The sequence below is a fragment of the Archocentrus centrarchus genome, unplaced genomic scaffold (assembly GCF_007364275.1).
Source record: "Archocentrus centrarchus isolate MPI-CPG fArcCen1 unplaced genomic scaffold, fArcCen1 scaffold_82_ctg1, whole genome shotgun sequence".
Taxonomy (NCBI): Eukaryota; Metazoa; Chordata; class Actinopteri; order Cichliformes; family Cichlidae; genus Archocentrus; species Archocentrus centrarchus.
In genome coordinates, this window is record NW_022060292.1 from 121,873 (window position 1) to 141,978 (window position 20,106).

The window sequence follows — 20,106 nt, forward strand, 5'->3', positions numbered from 1 at the left end:
TTTCCCTATTGCCGATTGATCAGTGATCAGCGGATAAAACATCGGTCAGCACTTTTTACAGTGACACATAAGCTGCCTGACTCCCCAAAAAATGACCAAACGAAAAGTGGAAAACAGGGATTTTCCAAACAGGTGGGAGGCAAAAGACCTGAACGCTGACATCGGAGGTAAACCATCTGTCTCTTTTCCTCACTTGCGCTGCGTGGGAAAGAGCGGATTGGTGGGACAGATACGGAAAAGATGAAGAGGGAGACCTGCACAGGTGAGCTGACAGTGCATCACTGCGTCACACAGCAGGAAACGCTGCGCAGCAAAGTCCTGAAGACAGAACGCGTCATAAACACCGTAACACAGACAGGGAACTTTGTAAGAGGCAGTTTCAGTCTTTTCTGAAGTAAATAGCTTCGGAATTTGGTGACGCGCCTTATTACACAGGTGCGATGAGCTGCCTGAGGAAATCTGTCAGTTCATAGAAAGTGAAGGAAAAGCCTCAGCAGGGCTCCGGGATGAAAGATGGCTGAGTCGACTTTTCTCATGAAGCATCATAATGCGTCCCTGCAGCTTTGGGGACTGGACCGCGTGATAACTTGTCTCCACCGCTGGTGCAAGGAAAAAATAGCAGCTGACATTCTCTGCACAGCCAGTAAAACCACACAGACAGTGGAGGCGTGGAAAAAACTTGTCAGCATGATCCACTCCTGTTAATTCATTCCTGAAATTTCCATTTGATCTTCGTTTTTCTTCTTACTTCTCATTCATGCTGGCTGTCATTTCGATTTCTGCAGCCGCGAAATCAAGTGCGCGTGACCTTAGGGACACCAAACGTGCACATTGTGAACTTCCCCTGCGCTGTGGTAGATTGTAAATTGCAGTGAAATAATTCAGGCGCAAGCAGCGATCAAAGCAGCGATCTAGCCGGTGCGGAGTCCGCGGGGCGGGCTCCTGTTTGCTAAATGCACAGACAGCAGAGCTCCGAAAGTGAAGCGTCTCAGACCGGCGCGGCGCCTTGCGATCAACCGCTAGCTAGAACACCATACACACACACACACACACACACACACACACACACACACACACACACACACACACACACACACACACACACACACACACACAAAACGCACCATCCGCATCCTCTCAACGTTTACTGTGTTCATGTGTGCAGATCACTTATTCATGGACTTATAAAATACAAGACTTCTATGACATAACTTACGGACTGTCTTTAAATGGGACAGGAGGAGGGGAGGTGACGGAGCGCAGGGGCCCCTAATCAGCGCAGCGCCTCTGTTATTGATCATGTCATATGCACAGCTGTTAAATACAGAAAATGCAACTACAGAAATATTTTCCCACATCGTTTTGGCGCCCCTATGCATCACACATAGTGCATACCCCCTTTTTGCGCCACTGGCATGCAGCCTGGAGTAGCCAGGAATCGAATCGTGAACCTTTCGGTTGGTAGGTGACCTGCTCTACTTCCTGAGCTACAGCCACCCTGATCTGATCTGATCTGGTCTGCTCTGCTAACAGTGGAAAGTATTTATTGATTCATGACTGATCATCCAGAACACAGAAAGCTGAAAGCTGCGCCCTCTGCTGAAGGACTTTAAAATAGGTGTTCGGGTGAGACCTGTTCAGGTTCTCTTACTGCTTTTGTGAAATTGGCTTTTATATGTGAAGATCCAGAAATATTTCTTTGTGGTTTGTGGTTCAGAATGTGGGAGGAATCTGGAGGAACAGGGAGAACCTACAAACTCCACACAGATATATCTATTCATATACACTGATCTGAAAAATGAAAGGAACGCTTTGAAAATGAATCTCAATGGAAGAAAAAAATCCTGCTGATATCTATACTGATGCGGACTGGGTAATGTGTTAGGAATGAAAGGCTGCCACATCGTTTGATGGAGATGAAAATGTAAATGTAAACGATGTTAAGACAGTGATGCACCAGGCTAGAACACTTTGTCCAGTTTCATTGCAGCAACTCCAAATCATCACCCTCACTACAGCACACAGTTGCAGAACAGTGACCTGTTATTTTACTACTAGTAACTTAAGCTAACCTGAGTATTTAAAAGCCTCCTCTTGATACAAATGAAAACAGTCGCGATCGAGCGCGTTCTCTGTGCGCCTGAAGGAGCACAGGGACGCCTAATCAGCGCCGTGCCTCTGTTATTGATCATATCATATGCACAGCTGTTAAATACAGAAAATACCCACTAGAGAAATAATTTCCCTTCATTGCTTTGGCGCTCCCCTGTGCGGCGCCCCTATGCATTGCATATACTGCATACCCACTTTTTGCGTCACTGCCTCCACGTGCTCATATGCATGCCTGACAATGTTAGGGCCATTAGTGAGACAACAGATGACGTCCTGTTGGACGTCATTTTGTAGCTCTAGAAGTGCTCATCCTGTTCCTCCTTGCACCAAGGAGTAGATACCGGTCCTGCTGATGGGTTAAGGACCTTCTACTGATGGGACTGTTGTGCTGAAGCTTCAGAGCGTGTGTTGAGAAATCCAGAAGTCTTTCTGCTACTTAACTGACCAGATCAATATCCCAGAGGTTTAACTGACCTGATGCTGAACTCTGATTAAAAAATGCTCCTTTGTTTTTTTTGAGCAGTGTATATTATATCCATCTGCACACATCAGCCTGCACATTCTCAGTTTTTGCATTTCATTTTTTGGCTTCTTAAAAAAGCACTCAGTGACATATCCCTCCTACATTATGTAACTCAGGTACGTGGGTCACTGTCTTCGGCCTGAATGCTGTATTGAACTTTGTGAGCAAAGTTTGGAGCTGTGTCACCTCCAGAGGTGGGAAGTAACAAAGTACAAACAGTACTGTAATACTGTAATAATGCTGTAAGTGTCTGCTAGCTAAAGCTGCTGTATTTCCCAGAGAGAGAGAGAAGTTCACTCAGAGATGGAGAAAGGTGTAAGAAAGAGGAAGCAGAGGTTAGATTTAAAGGTAAGGACTGCTCAGTGACACTTGATAAACTATAAATTTAAAACCTATATGTAATGTAATAATTAAAAAAAAAAATCAGATATTGATCTGTATATATGTTGTTTTTTTTTCATATTGTGAAATACTGAGCCACCACAGCTGATCTTAGAGTTCCCCCACCTGCTGAAACACACTTTAACCCCTGACTGTTCTAATATCTGTGTTTGTGTGGAGGCAGAGTCACCCTCAATGTAGGTAACAGATTCAAGCCGAGTACATTCATTAGAATTTAGGTTGGCATAATCTTTGTATTTTCAGTTTATACCATTATATAACAGCATCAGTTAGTTTACACAAAACTAGCTGGTAGAAACGTCCTCCAAAGAGTTTACTTTTACTTTAGGTACATTTCAGAGCCTGTTCTTCTTTTACTTCAGTAAAGCAGCTGAATCAGTACTTTAACTTTTACCAGAGTATGTTTTAAAACAAGCATGTGTACTTCTGATGTACAGAATGTTTGTGCTTTTGCCACCTCTGATGCTCACACCTGCTCCTCACTGTGGGCTTGAGCTCCTGCACAGGTGCAGTACCACAGGTTTACCAGCAGGTGTAACCAGTTAAAGACTTTAAAATAGGCTGCACTACTAAGTGTAGACGGATTACAGATTGATCACCTACAAGTTTTGCCCCAAAGCTCAGCAGTAATTCACCAGATTAACTTTATTTGGAAGCCATCTCTGCAGCAGTCATTCTGGCTGCATTTTAAATGCCAACACCACTTCCTGTCACAGCTCAGGAGGCTTTGAATCTGAGTTTCTAGACCTCACATTCCCAGGTGAACATGTTCTTAGGTTTATTTCTAAAATTCAGAATCACACCAGGCCTTTATGAAGGTTACATTTAACAGGGTTATGCCCCTTCTGAGGGTGGTGGCATTGAGACCGCAAGCTCCGAGACTCAAACACCAGAACAGACATTTCAATTGTCAAGGCATCATTTGTTTATTTTCTCTCTTTTTTTTGATATAACAAAAAAACCATCAGGACTTGGTGGAAAAAAATGTTAATGCAAAAGAAACTTCCAAAAGGCAAAGTCACAAATGCAGCAACAAGATTTCAACAGAATATAAAAGGGGCAGGGCCAAGGGGATCTCCATCAATAGGAATGTTGAACTGTGGAGGGGTGGCGCCTAAGAGGGAGTGGCTAAAGGGCAGGCATGAAGGGCGATGAGCTCAGAGCTGCCCGCAGTCAGCAATCACGACCTTGGCCTTGGGTTTCCCGCTGCTAATGCCATACGACTCCATCTTCTTTACCACATCCATGCCCTCCACCACACTGCCGAACACCACGTGCTTACCATCCAGCCTGCGTGCAGAGAAGAGAACGCCGTCAGGACACGGCAACAAACAGAAGCTTCAAGCAGCCTAATAAATGAAACTGACTTCATTTTAAAGTAAAATCGTCACACCTGCTCATCTGGCTACGATAAAACAGTCAACGTGGAATTTTAATGTCTACAACCCATCCATCTTCCAATTATGTGATTGTGTGAATGCAGACTGTGCAGAGCAGAGCTTTCCTTCCACGGCAGCGTCGCTGCAGTGCTGAGTGTTTAAAACGCCGGCACTCTGGAGCTGAGACGTCAGCTCTGGATGGGCACGTTAGTGCGTCAATGATACCTGTTAATGTTTGCACAGTAAAGTTTCTGTTCGTTTACCTGCCGGAGACAAGCTCTCATGGATGATGTTTGCTAAGCGGCACATTTTCAGTGATGTTAGCTAACAAGTGAAGGACAGTAGGAGCAGCTACATAGGCTCCCATTTTTTTCTCGCATTAATATCAGCGTTCATTCTGAATAGTAAACTTCATGAACTGAATCATCTGTAAAATTTTCAGTTTTGAACAGAAAAATCTTTGATTGAATTTGAAGCCGTATTTGAGCTTTTGGACAGAGGCCATTTTTTATTATATTTTAATTTAGAAATAAAAATTGAATTCACTTTAATAAGCATGGTTTATTGTATATTTTTTGATGTCACATTAATGTTAAAAACATATTTGATTAGTTTTAAACTTGTATTTTTATGGGTCATTATTTTAATTGTGAGAAGAGAAGGTGATGTTACCAGGTGAGTAGGCTTGAACAGGTGAGGTGAGACTGAAATAATCGTGGACTAATCGATAAAATAATTGACAGATTAGTCGACTACCAAAATAATCTTTAGTTGCAGCCCTAGGAGACGCTGAAATATCCTTTAGGAAGCGATAATAATTCCATCCCATCAGACTGTTCACAAAAACCGATAACACAGATAACAGTGGTGCACATCAAATATTTCAGTCATGCCATAAGCTGCTGAAACTCCAAATCTGAACAGCAGCCTGGACTCTGAATGTCTCACCGCTGGAACATCTGGTTCCAGGTGCCGCTCTGGATGGAGAACCTGGATCGCAACCACCAGCTGACCTGCCGACTGTGTGCCATGAAGACAACCAGCTCACTTCAGTAATAACCAGCAGCTCAAAGACCAGCAGACCCACTGAGGGAGCAAGTCATTCACCACTCAAAATAAAGCAGAGGAAACTTAGGTTTACTCGTTTGTGTGTGAAAGCAGCTCAGACCAGAGGGGAGGCTGCAGGAGGCTCAGTGTGCTTGTGCTGATAGAAGCTGCTGGGACTGTGAGGTCCCAAGGACTAAGACTCAGGAAATATCCAGAGGAGAGCTGCATCATTACAACCAGCCAAGCTGCAGCACGAATATGATCTACTGTCAGGTCGGAGCCGCCCCTGAGCTCATGAAGGGGTAAATGTGTACGCTGCTCTGGTTTCTTCCTCAGTGTGTTCTGACAGTCTGATAAACAGCTGCACGGCAACAGCTTGGTTTGCAGGATCTGATCCCAGAGAAAGTCGCGGTGTTCACACTGCTGAGGTGGTCAGCTCCACTCCACTTCATTACTGAGGGGCAGAGCCTTGTGAATGTGAGCACTGACCCTAAATGTTCCCTTTTCTCTAAAATTCACACATTTCTTCTTGTTGATATGATTGACATAAAACCAGGTGAGAACGTGCTGCACTTTGCAGATCTGACACGGCCACTCAGTGCGATGTTAGAGATTCCTATCAGTGCAGTCTGATTATCCACATGCCACATTTCTTTTTTCCTAACAATTCTCCTCAAACTCATGATTTACATATTGTTAAGAGGAGGCAGGTCATCCTGGCCCAGATGTTCCATCTCAGGAAGAAGTCTAATGTTTCTTCGCCTCCCGCTTTTGTCGTATCTCCACCTGCTGTCTGTCACCAGGTCTATTTTAAGTCACCTGACTGAACTCTCACTGGTGTTTCTTCGACCCTTCAGAGCTTGATCTGATAGGAAGCTGCAGACTCGTGTTACAGCCATAGACTCTACAGACCAGTCATTCTTCTGTTCCTGTTAGTTCATCACTTGTTTAAAGCCCAATTAGCTGAATGTGAAGCCTGATTAAAACGTCACATTGAGATGGCAATGAACTTCTAAATCGAGCTCTTTTCTTGCGATTAAACCTCGTGAATCGTGGCCAAGCAGCTTGGATTCAGTTTAAAAGGTTAAAATCCTTCAGCGTGGAGCTACAGTTATGATTTACTGAAGCTTGGTGCACTGTGGTCATTTGGAGACACTCATTTTTCTGCTTTATATTCATCTAAACCTTTATTGTCTTACACTTTTAATAACTGCGTTTAGAAACTTGGTGGCATTTGATTTATTTTGCTCCTTGACCTCATTGAGTGGTGTTTGTCATAATTATAAGCATTAACACTTTAGCATAAACTGTAAGACATTAATGTGTTGTGTTTAACTTCTCAGCTTGTTTTACCTTTTAAATTAGCTCAATGTATTTTAGGGCTGCAACAGTTCAGCGACTTAATTGACGACAATGACTACAAAAATTTGCCAATGTGGAATTTCATCATTGAAGCATTATACATTTAAACCCATTCATCTATTTTGTTCTGCTTATCATGTGATTTTTGTAACTGCAATACACTACAGGAAGATATGCGGCAGTATTGCCTCCACTGTCTGCCAACAACACCAACGAAGGAGAATAATGTGAACAGAGAGGAGGGTGGAGAAAATGAAAGAAAATGGAGATACTGTCAAAGGTGTGGGAGCATTTGACAAACTAAAATAAAGCTCAATGCAGATGTGCAGAGCAGAGCTTTCCTTCCACGGCAGCGTTGCTGCAGTGCTGAGCGTTTAAAACGCCGGCACCCTGGAGCTGAGACGTCAGCACTGGATGGGCACGTTAGTGCGTCGCTGTTACCTGTTAATGTTTCAGTTAGGTTAGCTGTCGGAAACGAACTCTCGTGGATAATGTTTTCCAAGCGCTGCCATTTCAGTTATGTTAGCTAACAAGTGAAGGACAATAAGAGCGGCTAGGTTGGCTCCTATATTTTTTTCTTGCATTAATATCAGCTTTAGTTCTGAATAGTAAACCTCTATGAACTGAATCACCTGTAAACTTTTCAGCTGTTTTGGACAGAAAAAAAAAAAAAAAAAAAAAAAAAAAAAAACAAAAAAACAACAACTTTGATTTACTTTTAAGCCTTATTTGAACTTTTGGACAGAGGCCATTTTTATTTATTTGCACATTATATTTTCATTTAAAAATAAAAGTTGCATTCACTTTAATATGCATTGTTTATTTGATATTTACTGCGATGGTCACATTAATGTTAAAATATTTGGATTAGTTTCAAACTCGTATTTTTATGGGTCATTATTTTACCTGTGATAAGAGGAAAAGGTGATGTTAACAGGTGGGCAGGCTTGAACAGGTGAGTTAAGATTGAAATAATCGCTGAATAATCGATAAAAGTGACAGATTAGTCGACTACCAAAATAATCTTTAGTTGCAGCCCTAATATATTTAAATTTTTACTAACACCTCCCCTACAAATCATTTTTACCCATCTTCTGTAGAGTGACTTAATCCTACTTAAACTTCTCTACTTTAAGATATCAGTTTTAAGGCTTTTATAGTTTGGCATCCATAAAAAATGTTTTTACATTTACCTCAGCTGTAGTTTAGATCTAGGGCTGCAACTAAAGATTATTTTGGTAATCGAATAATCTGAAAAAAAAAAATAAAAAAAAGTATGCTGCTTCGACGCTGAAATTCCACGTCGACGAATTTTTGTAGTCGACGAATTGATTACGTCGATGAATCGTTGCAGCCCTATTTTGCTCTTTACCTCTTAGTTACTTTAAAGCAGTTTGTTTGAACCCATTTAACCTTTTGTGTTGGTTATTCGACTACATTTAAAATCAACTTTCTGCTGCTGGTTGGGATCAAGTTTCTGGCCTTCTGAAGTCTTTTGACTGAAGAAATAAAATGTCACGCAGACATTCTTGCTTAAAAATGGGGCTCTGGGGGACGATACAAGGCCCATTTCTGCATTTTACTGTTACCTTCAGTCATTTGAGAAAAATGTATTTTATGCTCCAGAATATAACACAGAAGTATTAGTACTACATAGTACTGATTCTGAAGCTTTGGCCCAAGTGTGCGAGTACCATGTTGTCTTGACAGTGCAGATAAAGAACTGGGACCCGTTGGTGTTTGGGCCAGCGTTGGCCATGGACAGGATTCCTGGGCCGGTGTGTGTCAGGGTGAAGTTCTCATCTGCAAACTTGTTGCCATAGATGGACTTTCCTCCGGTTCCATCGTGCTTGGTGAAGTCGCCACCCTAGGACAGCAGAAACACCTTATAGATCACATGTTCAGTAATGCAAAGAGGAAAAAGAGTACTGGGTTGTCTTCTTACAGCTACTATAATTTCTCAAAACAACTTTTCCATCTGTGACCTCACCTGGCACATAAATTCAGGGATGATGCGATGGAAGGTGCAGCCCTTGTAGCCGAATCCCTTCTCACCGGTGCAGAGGGCACGGAAGTTTTCAGCAGTCTTGGGCACCACATCTGCACGGAGCTGCAGAAAAAGTTCAGTCATTGGAAAGAAGAAATGATTTTAATCTTGTGAAATCAGCTTGGCTGGCAGATACTAACATTTGGCTTGCTGCCATCAAGCAAGGCCACCAGCCAGAACCAGGAAAGGTTTATCAGGAATGCTGTACTTTGCACTGTGGGGTAACAGACCTGAACTGCTGCTGGCAGACATCGCCACCAGTATTACAAGCAACCGTGCGACAAATCGCTCAAGTCAAACCCAGCTGCAGCCTGACTTTGAGATTATTATGTGCTTAAGAGCTGCAAGTCAGGAATGCAGCACTGCAGCACATGGAGTCTCCGCATGCCCTGCTCAGCAGTGACGCCACCACGGAGACAGGGGGAGGAGGGTGCAGCAGGGTGAGGGCTGCAGCGGGTCCACCTGCTCAGCCATAACACAAACCACACATTCATAATGCAGCAGCCATCTGCTGTGAGCCTCAGGAAGGTCCGATTACTCCCACCCGCCGGGACTACTACGCCTGTCCCAGTTGGCCAGCTTTTACCCGCGCCATGTGTCGGGAACGCCCATAGCGCGCTGCCGCTGTGCGCACAAAATGGCTGGATGGCTAGCACACACGCTAGCCCCATTTAGCCTGCGGTGATCCCGGGTGAACGATCACGAACCCGCCAACAGAGCACCTCTGAGCCGCAAATCGGTTCGGGTTGTGCAACTCTGTTCACGCCGGGAACAAAGGGTTGAACGGGAACCCTACATCCGCATTCCCCTCCCCTCCCCCCGCCAAACCAGAAGACCCTTCCAGAAGTCTCCACGGCCAACCAATAAGGAACCGGCCCAGTTAGAGGCTAACGAACTGGAGCGCCACTTACCGGGGTTTTACGCCGAGCTGCTGGAACGCGTCTACACGCTCCTTCTCACCGCACGCAGGAGAAAGTTCCGGGCGAGCAGCGGCGATTTCCCGGTTCCGCTCGAAGGCCTGCGCAGCCGCAACAAAGAACCTGCCATAAAATTAGCATTAGCTTCGCCCGTTAGCCGACGGGTAAGCGAGGCGGTTCTGCGCCTCCATGTGACCAGAGTTTGGGGCACGTTCCGACTACAACCCCCCAGCCAGATTAATTTAAATTAAAAAAAAAAAAAAATACACACACACACACACACACACACACACACACACACACCCCAACGGCGCAATGAATACAGCTGGTCTGCCAATCACGTGTCCGCTCCTTTAGTACCCGCATGAACACTAAACAGTAGATTAATAGATTAGCTGTACTGGAAGCGCTAACGGGGGCCCTGTGGCTACACAACCAGCCCTGGAGCGCCCTCTCCGACCCGCCAGCGCACCGAGCTAGCGAGCAGCTACAAACACGTGCACACAGCCCCTCCGACACGCGTGTGACAGCTCCGCGAGCTGCCGTGATGCTACGAGGAGAAAGGAGGGTCCGTCCGGAAGCTGGACCCCGGTCCGGTGCGCCGCAGCCCACCGCAGCGGGTAACTGGCCGGCTAAAATCAGTAGCAGCCACCCCCTGCGAGGCCCGGGATCAACCATGGGCCTGCGACCGCAGCAGCCGCCTCACCTCCATCACAATCCGGCCCACGGACTTTCCGTCAGCGGTGATGTCGAAGAAAACTCGAGGCTTGGCCATTTCAGCAGGTGAGCTGGAGACAGACGCTGAGGAGTTTCCGGCTAACGAACACGACGGGCTGCCAGGGACCGAAAAAGATGGGCGGATGTGGATAAAATTTATATAAGACGCGAATGGGAGACACGAAGTCACCGCAAGCCAATCGGTAACGCATGTGTGTTAGATTGAAACTTGTTTTAACCAATCAGCAGCGAGAATAAAAAGGTCCGGTCTCTAAGGGGGCGAGCATATTTAACGGTATGTTTGATTTCTGTTTATGCTTTTCCCGCCCTAGTTTAGCTCTTTGAAAGCCTTGTCTCCGTGAAGCACCGCCCCGTTTCGGTGTCCAAGTTGGAGAAAAAAGCCAATCTCCTGAATGCCAAAGCAGCGCATAACAGAAACAGACAGGGCGGGCGTCCAATGGGAGCAGTTCAATTCGACGGAGCGGACGTGGTGAATATCGAGTTCTGCAACGGGAACGCGCTGCCGCTGCCCGGAGCGCGGGCGGCTGGGGAGGGAGCGCGGTCACGCGGTCAGGGCGCGGTCCGATGTTTCCTGCAGAGAACGCAGTTACTCATCGTGGAAATTTACTGCGTGGAAGTTTACTGCGCGCGTAAAAGTTCAGCTCCCTGCGCCGGAGGAAGCTCGAGACGAGGCACAGCAGCGGAATTCAGCGCTCCGTCACCGCTGCAGCCGTCTGGAAATCAGCTGTAAGCTGAGACCGAGAGTGCGTGGAAGCAGCGAACACGCCCCAGCAGTGCTCAAAATTAGTATTTAGCATGAATTAAATGATTCATGCTAAATACCACCTACAGTACTGTGCAAAAGTCCTGAGCCAAAAGTCCTCATTCTTTATATTTTGCAGGAAAATGTGAAATAGATAGTAGTGATGCCACCATAATTGGAAATACAGCATAAGGGAGAGTGGGGTAAGATGACCCACCCCCTGTATATTAGCAACTATCCTTGTCTAGGGTCGCGTGACCTTGCTTTTAGGTGGCAAACACCATTTCAATCAAACTGAAAAAGACAGGAGTACATGTGACAAGTAAGATTTTTTTTTTTCCAGAAATAACCAATTTTTCCATGTCAAAGTAAATTTTTAGCATTTCCTGTATGAACATTATATCAAGATGAATTTATTTTAAGGTATTATTATCCATGGTATATATTGGTGGATTCCCAAATTATAAAACCATGTCAATCATTTTGTTAAAGATTAGACTTTATTAGCTATATTGGACCATTTTGTCCAAAATGGCTGCTATGGGGCAAAGTGAGCCAAAGGCCATGGGGTAAGTTGAACCAGTGGTTCAGCTGAGTTGAATCACTTTTTTGTTATGTCTGTTTTAATACTGGAAAAAATAGACAGGTCACTTTACCCTGTGAACTGGTTCAACTTACCCCGTGCCCAAGGGCAAACTGAGCCACGGGAAAACTTTGTTTTGTGATGTCATATTTCCAAAGCTGTTTGTTATAGACTCATTCTTATACTTTAATTTGTTAGACAACAATCCAAATTATAAATTTATGTTTTCATGGTACTCCTGTGTCATTTAATTTTGTCAGTAGAACCAAAAAAGTAAAAAGTGGCTCATCTTACCCCACTCTCCCCTATGAGACAAATTCACTATTTGCTGTGACCTCCTTTATCCTTCAACACAGCCTGAACTCAGAGGCAGCTTTCTGTCATTGCTTTAAGCTGACCGATAGCTTTCCCACTGTGTGTCTTTCTATACAGGGATGCTTTTACTGCACTGGCAGTGTGTTTGGCAAGAATTATCATGCTGAAAAATAAAGCTGCTGCCAATCAGAACCTTTCCAGATAGTATTGCATGGTGGATCAAAATCTGATGGCATTTTTCTGTGTTCATAATTGCATCAAGATCTCTAACAACACTGGCTGTGATCCAGCCCAAACCATGACAGAGCCTCCACCGTGCTTCACTGTTGGACCTCTCCTGATGATGATTTGAACCAGAAATGTCAAATGTGGATCCACCCAGGGGCGTAGGAATGAGTTTCCTATTTGGGGGGACACATATCAGAAACCTGACAGATCCATAAATACGCTGAGAAAAGCATTTAAAAAAAAATGCCATTTGATCTTTTACTTTCTTATTTTTCAAATGTTTCTTGGAAAAAGTGTTGTGTACACTTATATGATTGCATGTATAATTTACATATGTATATGTTTTATAATCGTAGGACGTGGCCAAACTGGCTTGATCACAGATAAATGTTACCAGTGCATAGATAACTGTTACCAGTGCATAGTTACCAATGCACAGATCAATGTTACCAGTGAACAGATCAATGTTACCAGTGCACAGTGCACAGATAAATGATACCAATGCACAGATCAATGTTACCAGTGCATAGATAACTGTTACCAGTGCATAGTTACCAATGCACAGATCAATGTTACCAGTGCACAGATAAATGTTACCAATGCACAGATAAATGATACCAGTGCACAGATAAATGTTACCAGTGCACAGATAAATGATACCAGTGCACAGATAAATGTTACCAGTGCACAGATAAATGATACCAGTGCACAGATAAATGTTACCAGTGCATAGATAACTGTTACCAGTGCATAGTTACCAATGCACAGATCAATGTTACCAGTGAACAGATCAATGTTACCAGTGCACAGTGCACAGATAAATGATACCAATGCACAGATCAATGTTACCAGTGCATAGATAACTGTTACCAGTGCATAGTTACCAATGCACAGATCAATGTTACCAGTGCACAGATAAATGTTACCAATGCACAGATAAATGATACCAGTGCACAGTGCACAGATAAATGATACCAATGCACAGATCAATGTTACCAATGCACAGATCAATGTTACCAGTGCACAGTGAACACATAAATGATACCAATGCACAGATCAATGTTACCAGTGCACAGATAAATGATACCAATGCACAGATCAATGTTACCAGTGCACAGTGCACAGATAAATGATACCAGTGCACAGATAAATGATACCAGTGCACAGATAAATGTTACCAGTGCATAGATACCAATGCACAGATCAATGTTACCAGTGCACAGATAAATGTTACCAGTGCATAGATAACTGTTACCAGTGCATAGTTACCAATGCACAGATAAATGATACCAGTGCACAGATAAATGTTACCAGTGCATAGATAACTGTTACCAGTGCATGGTTACCAATGCACAGATCAATGTTACCAGTGCACAGATCAATGTTACCAGTGCACAGTGCACAGATAAATGATACCAATGCACAGATAAATGTTACCAGTGCACCGTGCACAGATAAATGTTACCAATGCACAGATAAATGATACCAATGCACAGATAAATGTTACCAATGCACAGATCAATGTTACCAGTGCACAGATAAATGTTACCAATGCACAGATAAATGTTACCAATGCACAGATAAATGTTACCAATGCACAGATCAATGTTACCAGTGCACAGATAAATGTTACCAATGCACAGATAAATGTTACCAATGCACAGATAAATGTTACCAATGAACAGATAAATGTTACCAATGCACAGATAAATGTTACCAATGCACAGATAAATGATACCAATGCACAGATAAATGATACCAATGCACAGATAAATGTTACCAATGCACAGATAAATGATACCAATGCACAGATAAATGATACCAGTGCACAGATAAATGATACCAATGCACAGATCAATGTTACCAATGCACAGATCAATGTTACCAGTGCACAGTGAACACATAAATGATACCAATGCACAGATCAATGTTACCAGTGCACAGTGCACAGATAAATGATACCAATGCACAGATCAATGTTACCAGTGCACAGTGCACAGATAAATGATACCAGTGCACAGATAAATGATACCAGTGCACAGATAAATGTTACCAGTGCATAGATAAATGATACCAGTGCACAGATAAATGTTACCAGTGCACAGATCAATGTTACCAGTGCACAGTGCACAGATAAATGATACCAGTGCACAGATAAATGATACCAGTGCACAGATAAATGTTACCAGTGCACAGATAAATGATACCAGTGCACAGATAAATGTTACCAGTGCACAGATAAATGTCACCAATGCACAGATAAATGTTACCAATGCACAGATCAATGTTACCAGTGCACAGTGCACAGATAAATGTCACCAATGCACAGATAAATGTTACCAATGCACAGATCAATGTTACCAGTGCACAGTGCACAGATAAATGATACCAATGCACAGATAAATGTTACCAGTGCACAGATAAATGATACCAATGCACAGATCAATGTTACCAGTGCACAGTGCACAGATAAATGTTACCAATGCACAGATCAATGTTACCAGTGCACAGTGCACAGATAAATGTTACCAATGCACAGATCAATGTTACCAGTGCACAGATAATTGTTACCAGTGCACAGATAAATTGTCCCCTTAGAATTATAAGGTTCTGACATTTTTGACAAAACTGAGTTATTGTCATATACTTATTTGCTGACCTCTTCTCAACAATATGTAAGAGATTTTTTTTCAATTATATATAATTTTGGGCGTTTTATTCACAAAATAATAAGGTTCTATCTGCAAAATCAAGCATTAGCTTGGTACTATAAGGTTCTATCTATGAACCAATAGGAACTTGAAATGTTCACAAGAGAGCCAATCAGGTTGCTTCTTGTTTGTAATGTTGGTGCCCAGCACAATGTCAAGCAAAGGAGCAAAGGAGATGCTAGAGAAAATGTTTCATAGTAAGCTGGGGCTCTTTACAAGACATCTGAAGCTTGAGGATTTCAAAAATGAGTTGACAACAGACAGAAGTACTAATGGCAGGAAAATTCTTAACTTTTGATTTTTTTTTTTAGATTGCACTGAGCTGTTTCTTTGCACTGTTAGCTACGAAGCTAGCGAGCTAACACTAGTTTTGTATTGTTTGTCTGTGGTCAGTGCTAACATAAAAAACAAACAATGTAGTTGGTAATATTGAGAATAGTCAAAGGTCATAATATAAGTTACCTCATGCACAAAATATTATTGATTGAAGAATGACTTCAGATTTTAATATATTCTATGACTTAGCAGTGGTTCCATGCTAATGAGCTCTGTCTATTTTTATTTCTGTCATCAAACTCCAGAAGAGCAAGTAAAAGAAAAAACACCAGAAAAGGGACGGCAAAGAAATTGTTACATTTTTCCTGAATAAATACAACTGAAAGAAAACAGTTCATTGTCAGTGACATTTTTATAGCAGAATGATTTTAATTAAAGATCCAAGTTTTAAAAAAAATCTACCTTTTAAGTGGGGTAAGTTTTATTTGGATTTTTGTACTCAGTGGACACAGACTCAAAATCTAAATGTTTATACAGTATTTTAAAGAATGCTTTTTCAGGTAGATTGCAGCTTGTAAAATTTTAAAAGATCTAGGCTGAATGGGAAAAAAAAAACATTGTGGTAAATTATTGACTTTTATTGAAATTTGAGTTTATTTATATGTCAAAGTATACGCCTCCTAAATTTATATCAAATTTTTATTTTGTTGTATTTATTTATTATAAATTTTATTTTTACTTGTTGGTTTTCATATAATTATATGTTGAGTTATCTTAAGAAAACTTTGGAAAAATAAAGGATGGGAAAAAAGAGGGCTCAGTCTCCCAACATGAGTTTAATGAAAAGTTTGATTTTTTTTTTTTTTTTTTTAATTGTACAATTTTAAAATTGTGCAACATATGTTGTGAAGCAAGGCTGCATGGTGGTTAACACTACTGCCTCACAGCTAGATTGACATCTAGGTCTGGGTTCGATTCCACCTTGGCCCGGGTCTCTCTGTGTGGAGTTTGCATGTTTTCCCTGTGTCTGTGTGGGTTTCCTCCCACAGTCCAAAGACATGGACTTACTGGGGTTGGGTTAATTGGTCACTCTAAAGTACCCATAGGTGTGAATAGTTGTCTCTCTGTGTTAGCCCTGCAACAGGCTGGCGACCTATACAGGGTGTACTGTGCTTCTCACCCTATGTCAGCTGTGATAGGCTCCAGACCCCCCCCCCCCTCACGACCCTGAACAGAATAAGCGGAAGAGAATGGATGGATGGAGATGTTGTAGCATTGAAACATTCAAAGATAAAACTTTGTCAAGCATCATCTTCTTCTAGTAAAGGGAAGGGAATGTGTCCGTAAAAACAGTTTGCCATGAAAGAAAAAACTTAACAGATCATGTCACAGAATTCATTAAATTTGATTTAACCATACTTGTGGACACTCTATTATATCTATAATTTTATGGTTTAAAACTATTAACTATTTTTCATTCCTTGAAAATCAGTAGTAGTTATCACATTTTGCAGATAGAAACTTATAATTCCAAACAAAAAAGGAGTTTTTAGAATGAGAAGGTTCTACTTGTTCAAAAAAAACCCCCAAAAAACCTATTTGCACATTTAATAGGATTTTGATATTACTGATTTAGAATACATATAGGATGTGTTTCATAATCATGTGTGAACAAGACTTATTCCATGTGTAATTTTTGCTATACAGAGTGCAAAATCTTTAAAGCTCAATATCTCAAAACTGGTCAGAACGTAGATAGAACCTTATAATTCTAAGGGGACAAAATGTTACCAGTGCACAGATAAATGTTACCAATTCACAGATAAATGTTACCAATGCACAGATAAATGTTACCAATTCACAGATAAATGTTACCAATTCACAGATAAATGTTACCAATGCACAGATAATTGTTACCAGTGCATAGACAAATGTTACCAGTGCACTAGCATAAAGTTTCATTACAAATGTATGTGAGCTTGGGGGCCCCCTGGTGGTGGTAGCCGCATATGTCGCCTATGCCTCTGGTCATGGCAACGATCCCGACAGACTGTTTTACCTCATTCAAGAGTTTCTGACTCGTGCCGCTGTCTCCCACCTCCCAACCACTCAGAGCCATTCAGAGGAAGGGGGGGAGCGCATGTTGTGCCTTCAAAATAAAAGCACGCGAGTTAAAGATTTCAATATCAAGTATTTTTCTCCTCTGCTGTGTATTTTTTGGTTGGGACAAATGCGCCTGTCTCCAATATTGGGGGGGACACGTCCCCCCCCCCCCCCCCCCCCGGTTCCTACGCCTATGGATCCATCCCTCCATCAGACCTGCTGCCACTGATGTTCAGTCCAGTTCTTGTGTACTGTGGTATACCTCAGCCTTTCCTTCCTGTTTCTTTATGAATGGCTTCCTGATAGCTGCTCTTCCACTGAGACCATTTCTGTTGAGGCATCATTGAACAGTAGATGAATCCATGAAGGTCCAGATGCATCTCTCAGGTCCTGTGTCAGGTCTTTGCTGGATCTGTTCCTGTTTATTAACGGTGTGACTTTCAGAGAATGTTCATGTGCTGTACAGTTTTTTTAGGCCTCACACTTATTCTTCTGTCCTCCATGTGTCCAGTTTCCTCAGATTTTTAAGGACAAGCTGCACACCATGCTGAGATAGGCCAAGTTTGCAGCTAACGGCTCTTTGGGAATCACCTTGTTGGTGGACAAATCCTGTTTTATGCTGTCAGTTATCTTTTGGTATGTTTTACTGATTCAACTACAGAAACGGAACAAATGATGTGTTTTTGTGACAGGCTGCTAGTAAGAAAGAGCCTAAATATACAGTTAAATTAGTTCTTTGCTCTGTTTGCTATGTGTCGACACAACACTGGTTCACCCTTTGAGTCTGGAGCCTTTTTATGTTTGAATGATTCACAGGTCAGAGTTCAGAGGCTTAACTAACAAAAATATTCCTGTGAAAATGCTCGGGTACAACGACTGGACTGAGGTCGAGTGGAAAAATCAACCAAAGATGTAAAAAGAACCAAAGCTGGAGAACTGTTGCTCAAGAGCACTGTAAAGCATTATAAGAAGGTCTGGCTGCTCAGAAGCAACATGTAAAGAAATGAGGTACGGCTCAAGACTTTTGAACAGTACTGTATCTAAGTCATTCATTACATGGTTAGTTAAAAGTAACATGTTATTTAACATTCATTCACAGGTTACGAAACAAATGTGTAGCCAGTAGTAGTAAATGTTGGAAAGTTTAACATGTGTAAGGTGTAAGTAATCCGAGTGGGTCAGCAGGATACTCTGATTACATCACAGATTGTTTCATATGTCTGTCACACAAAATCTCACCCAGCTCACAGGCCCCGCCCCTCCATACTTTTCGGCAGGTCAGCCAAGCAGCAGAAAGTGGGCTTTTGGGGAGGTGGGCCTTGCAGAGTCAGGAGCTACAGTGATGAACTGAGGTGCTGCGTGAACCACACAAAGCTTCTCAGCTTCTCCCACAAAAAAAGTCGCCTGAAGGAGCTTTATAAGCGTGGAATATTTTGACCTTTTACCCGCTGCTGATGAAACAGAAGCTGTTGAGCTGCTCGCAGCTGGTTTCCAGGTGGAGGTGATCTGTTCAGTGCGCCATTGATCAGTGACCTTTCATGACCTTTGATGACACGGGTCGATGCTGGGAGAGAGGAAGCAGCGGCACGTGCTGGCATCATGACGGCTGCTGCCCCCCCGTCCTCAATGCCTCCTCCACCCACAGACAAACAGTGCAGAGCTGGTCAGGATGTGTTTAATATCCGTTTCTTTCTCTCTCAGAAATCTTTAAAATAGTTCCTAATTTGTTCTCCAGTTAGTCCCGTGGTTCTTCCCAGTGACTGCCTGCAGGACTGGCCTGGCTGCACATGCGTGGCTCTCACCTGATCTACCAGCTGACTGGTTCAGGAACTGAAATTGCAAAGTGATGTTTTATGGAAAATCTGAAATTTCCTTTCCCGTTTCTGACCTTTAGGTCAGTCACTAAGTGCTGATCTCTACACGAGAACCCAATTTTCAAAATAGTCACACTAGTAAAAGATTCAGATTTTAATTTAAAATCTTGGTTCTGACTTTTATGGCCTTGTTCCATCCCGATTCTAGGGGTCTTCTTTGTGATCCCACGTACCCACCTGAAAACTGAGGGGGGTGCGCCTTTCAAACGTCCGCTTCAAAACAGCTCACCGGCCCCTGTGTGTTCACTCTGCAGCATCCTGTAAAACTCACCTGTTCAGACCTGTATCTGGGCAGGGTTTGTTTGTGTTGGCTGATTCATGTGTGTCCATTTTAATTGTCCTGCTTTTTACTGATATCTCTGTAAAGTAATTTGTTACTATTTATCAACCAATATGAAATTTTCTACCAGACTTCATTCATAAACTTGCTGATTTAAGGAAGGTGCAGTTTTATAAGTGTATCTGAATCTAATGTATCCAGCTTTTTATGAAGCAGTTGTGCATTTGCTGATTTTATGCTTTTTAAGTTCTTGTATGAGCAGCTGACATTAAGCACAATAAAACTAGATTTGTGGTTTTCTTCCACAGTTCCTTTAACATTTATTTCCCGTTTTACTCACTGTGACGCAGGTCACCATGAATAAAATGTGAACCTGAAGGTGTTCCCACCATGCCACACGGACTGTTTTCTCTGCTGATTGTGGGCGTCTGAGGAAGAGCGCTGACTCTTCATACGTGTGATGAAAG

General features: G+C 42.5%; 1 protein-coding gene across 1 annotated transcript; it reads right to left on the minus strand.

Annotated features, from left to right (window-relative positions):
- Positions 1–3,938: 3,938 nt before the first annotated feature.
- Positions 3,939–10,658, minus strand: LOC115777872 (peptidyl-prolyl cis-trans isomerase-like). The gene is made up of 4 exons (XM_030725895.1): positions 10,496–10,658; positions 8,816–8,935; positions 8,520–8,692; positions 3,939–4,327 (listed from the first exon to the last, which is right to left on the minus strand). Exons 1-4 carry the CDS (start codon positions 10,562–10,564, stop codon positions 4,195–4,197), a joined length of 495 nt encoding a protein of 164 aa, XP_030581755.1. The 5' UTR covers positions 10,565–10,658; the 3' UTR covers positions 3,939–4,194.
- Positions 10,659–20,106: the final 9,448 nt, after the last annotated feature.

Bases quoted from the DNA above. Each gene is read 5' to 3' on its own strand.
- LOC115777872 (XM_030725895.1), bottom strand. From the start codon at position 10,564: ATGGCCAAGCCTCGAGTTTTCTTCGACATCACCGCTGACGGAAAGTCC. The intron at 8,693-8,815 runs GTGAGGTCACAG...CTGCTGTCCTAG, and splicing joins TCCCTGAATTTATGTGCCAG to GGTGGCGACTTCACCAAGCA. The intron at 4,328-8,519 runs GTACTCGCACAC...CTCTGCACGCAG, and splicing joins TGCACTGTCAAGACAACATG to GCTGGATGGTAAGCACGTGG.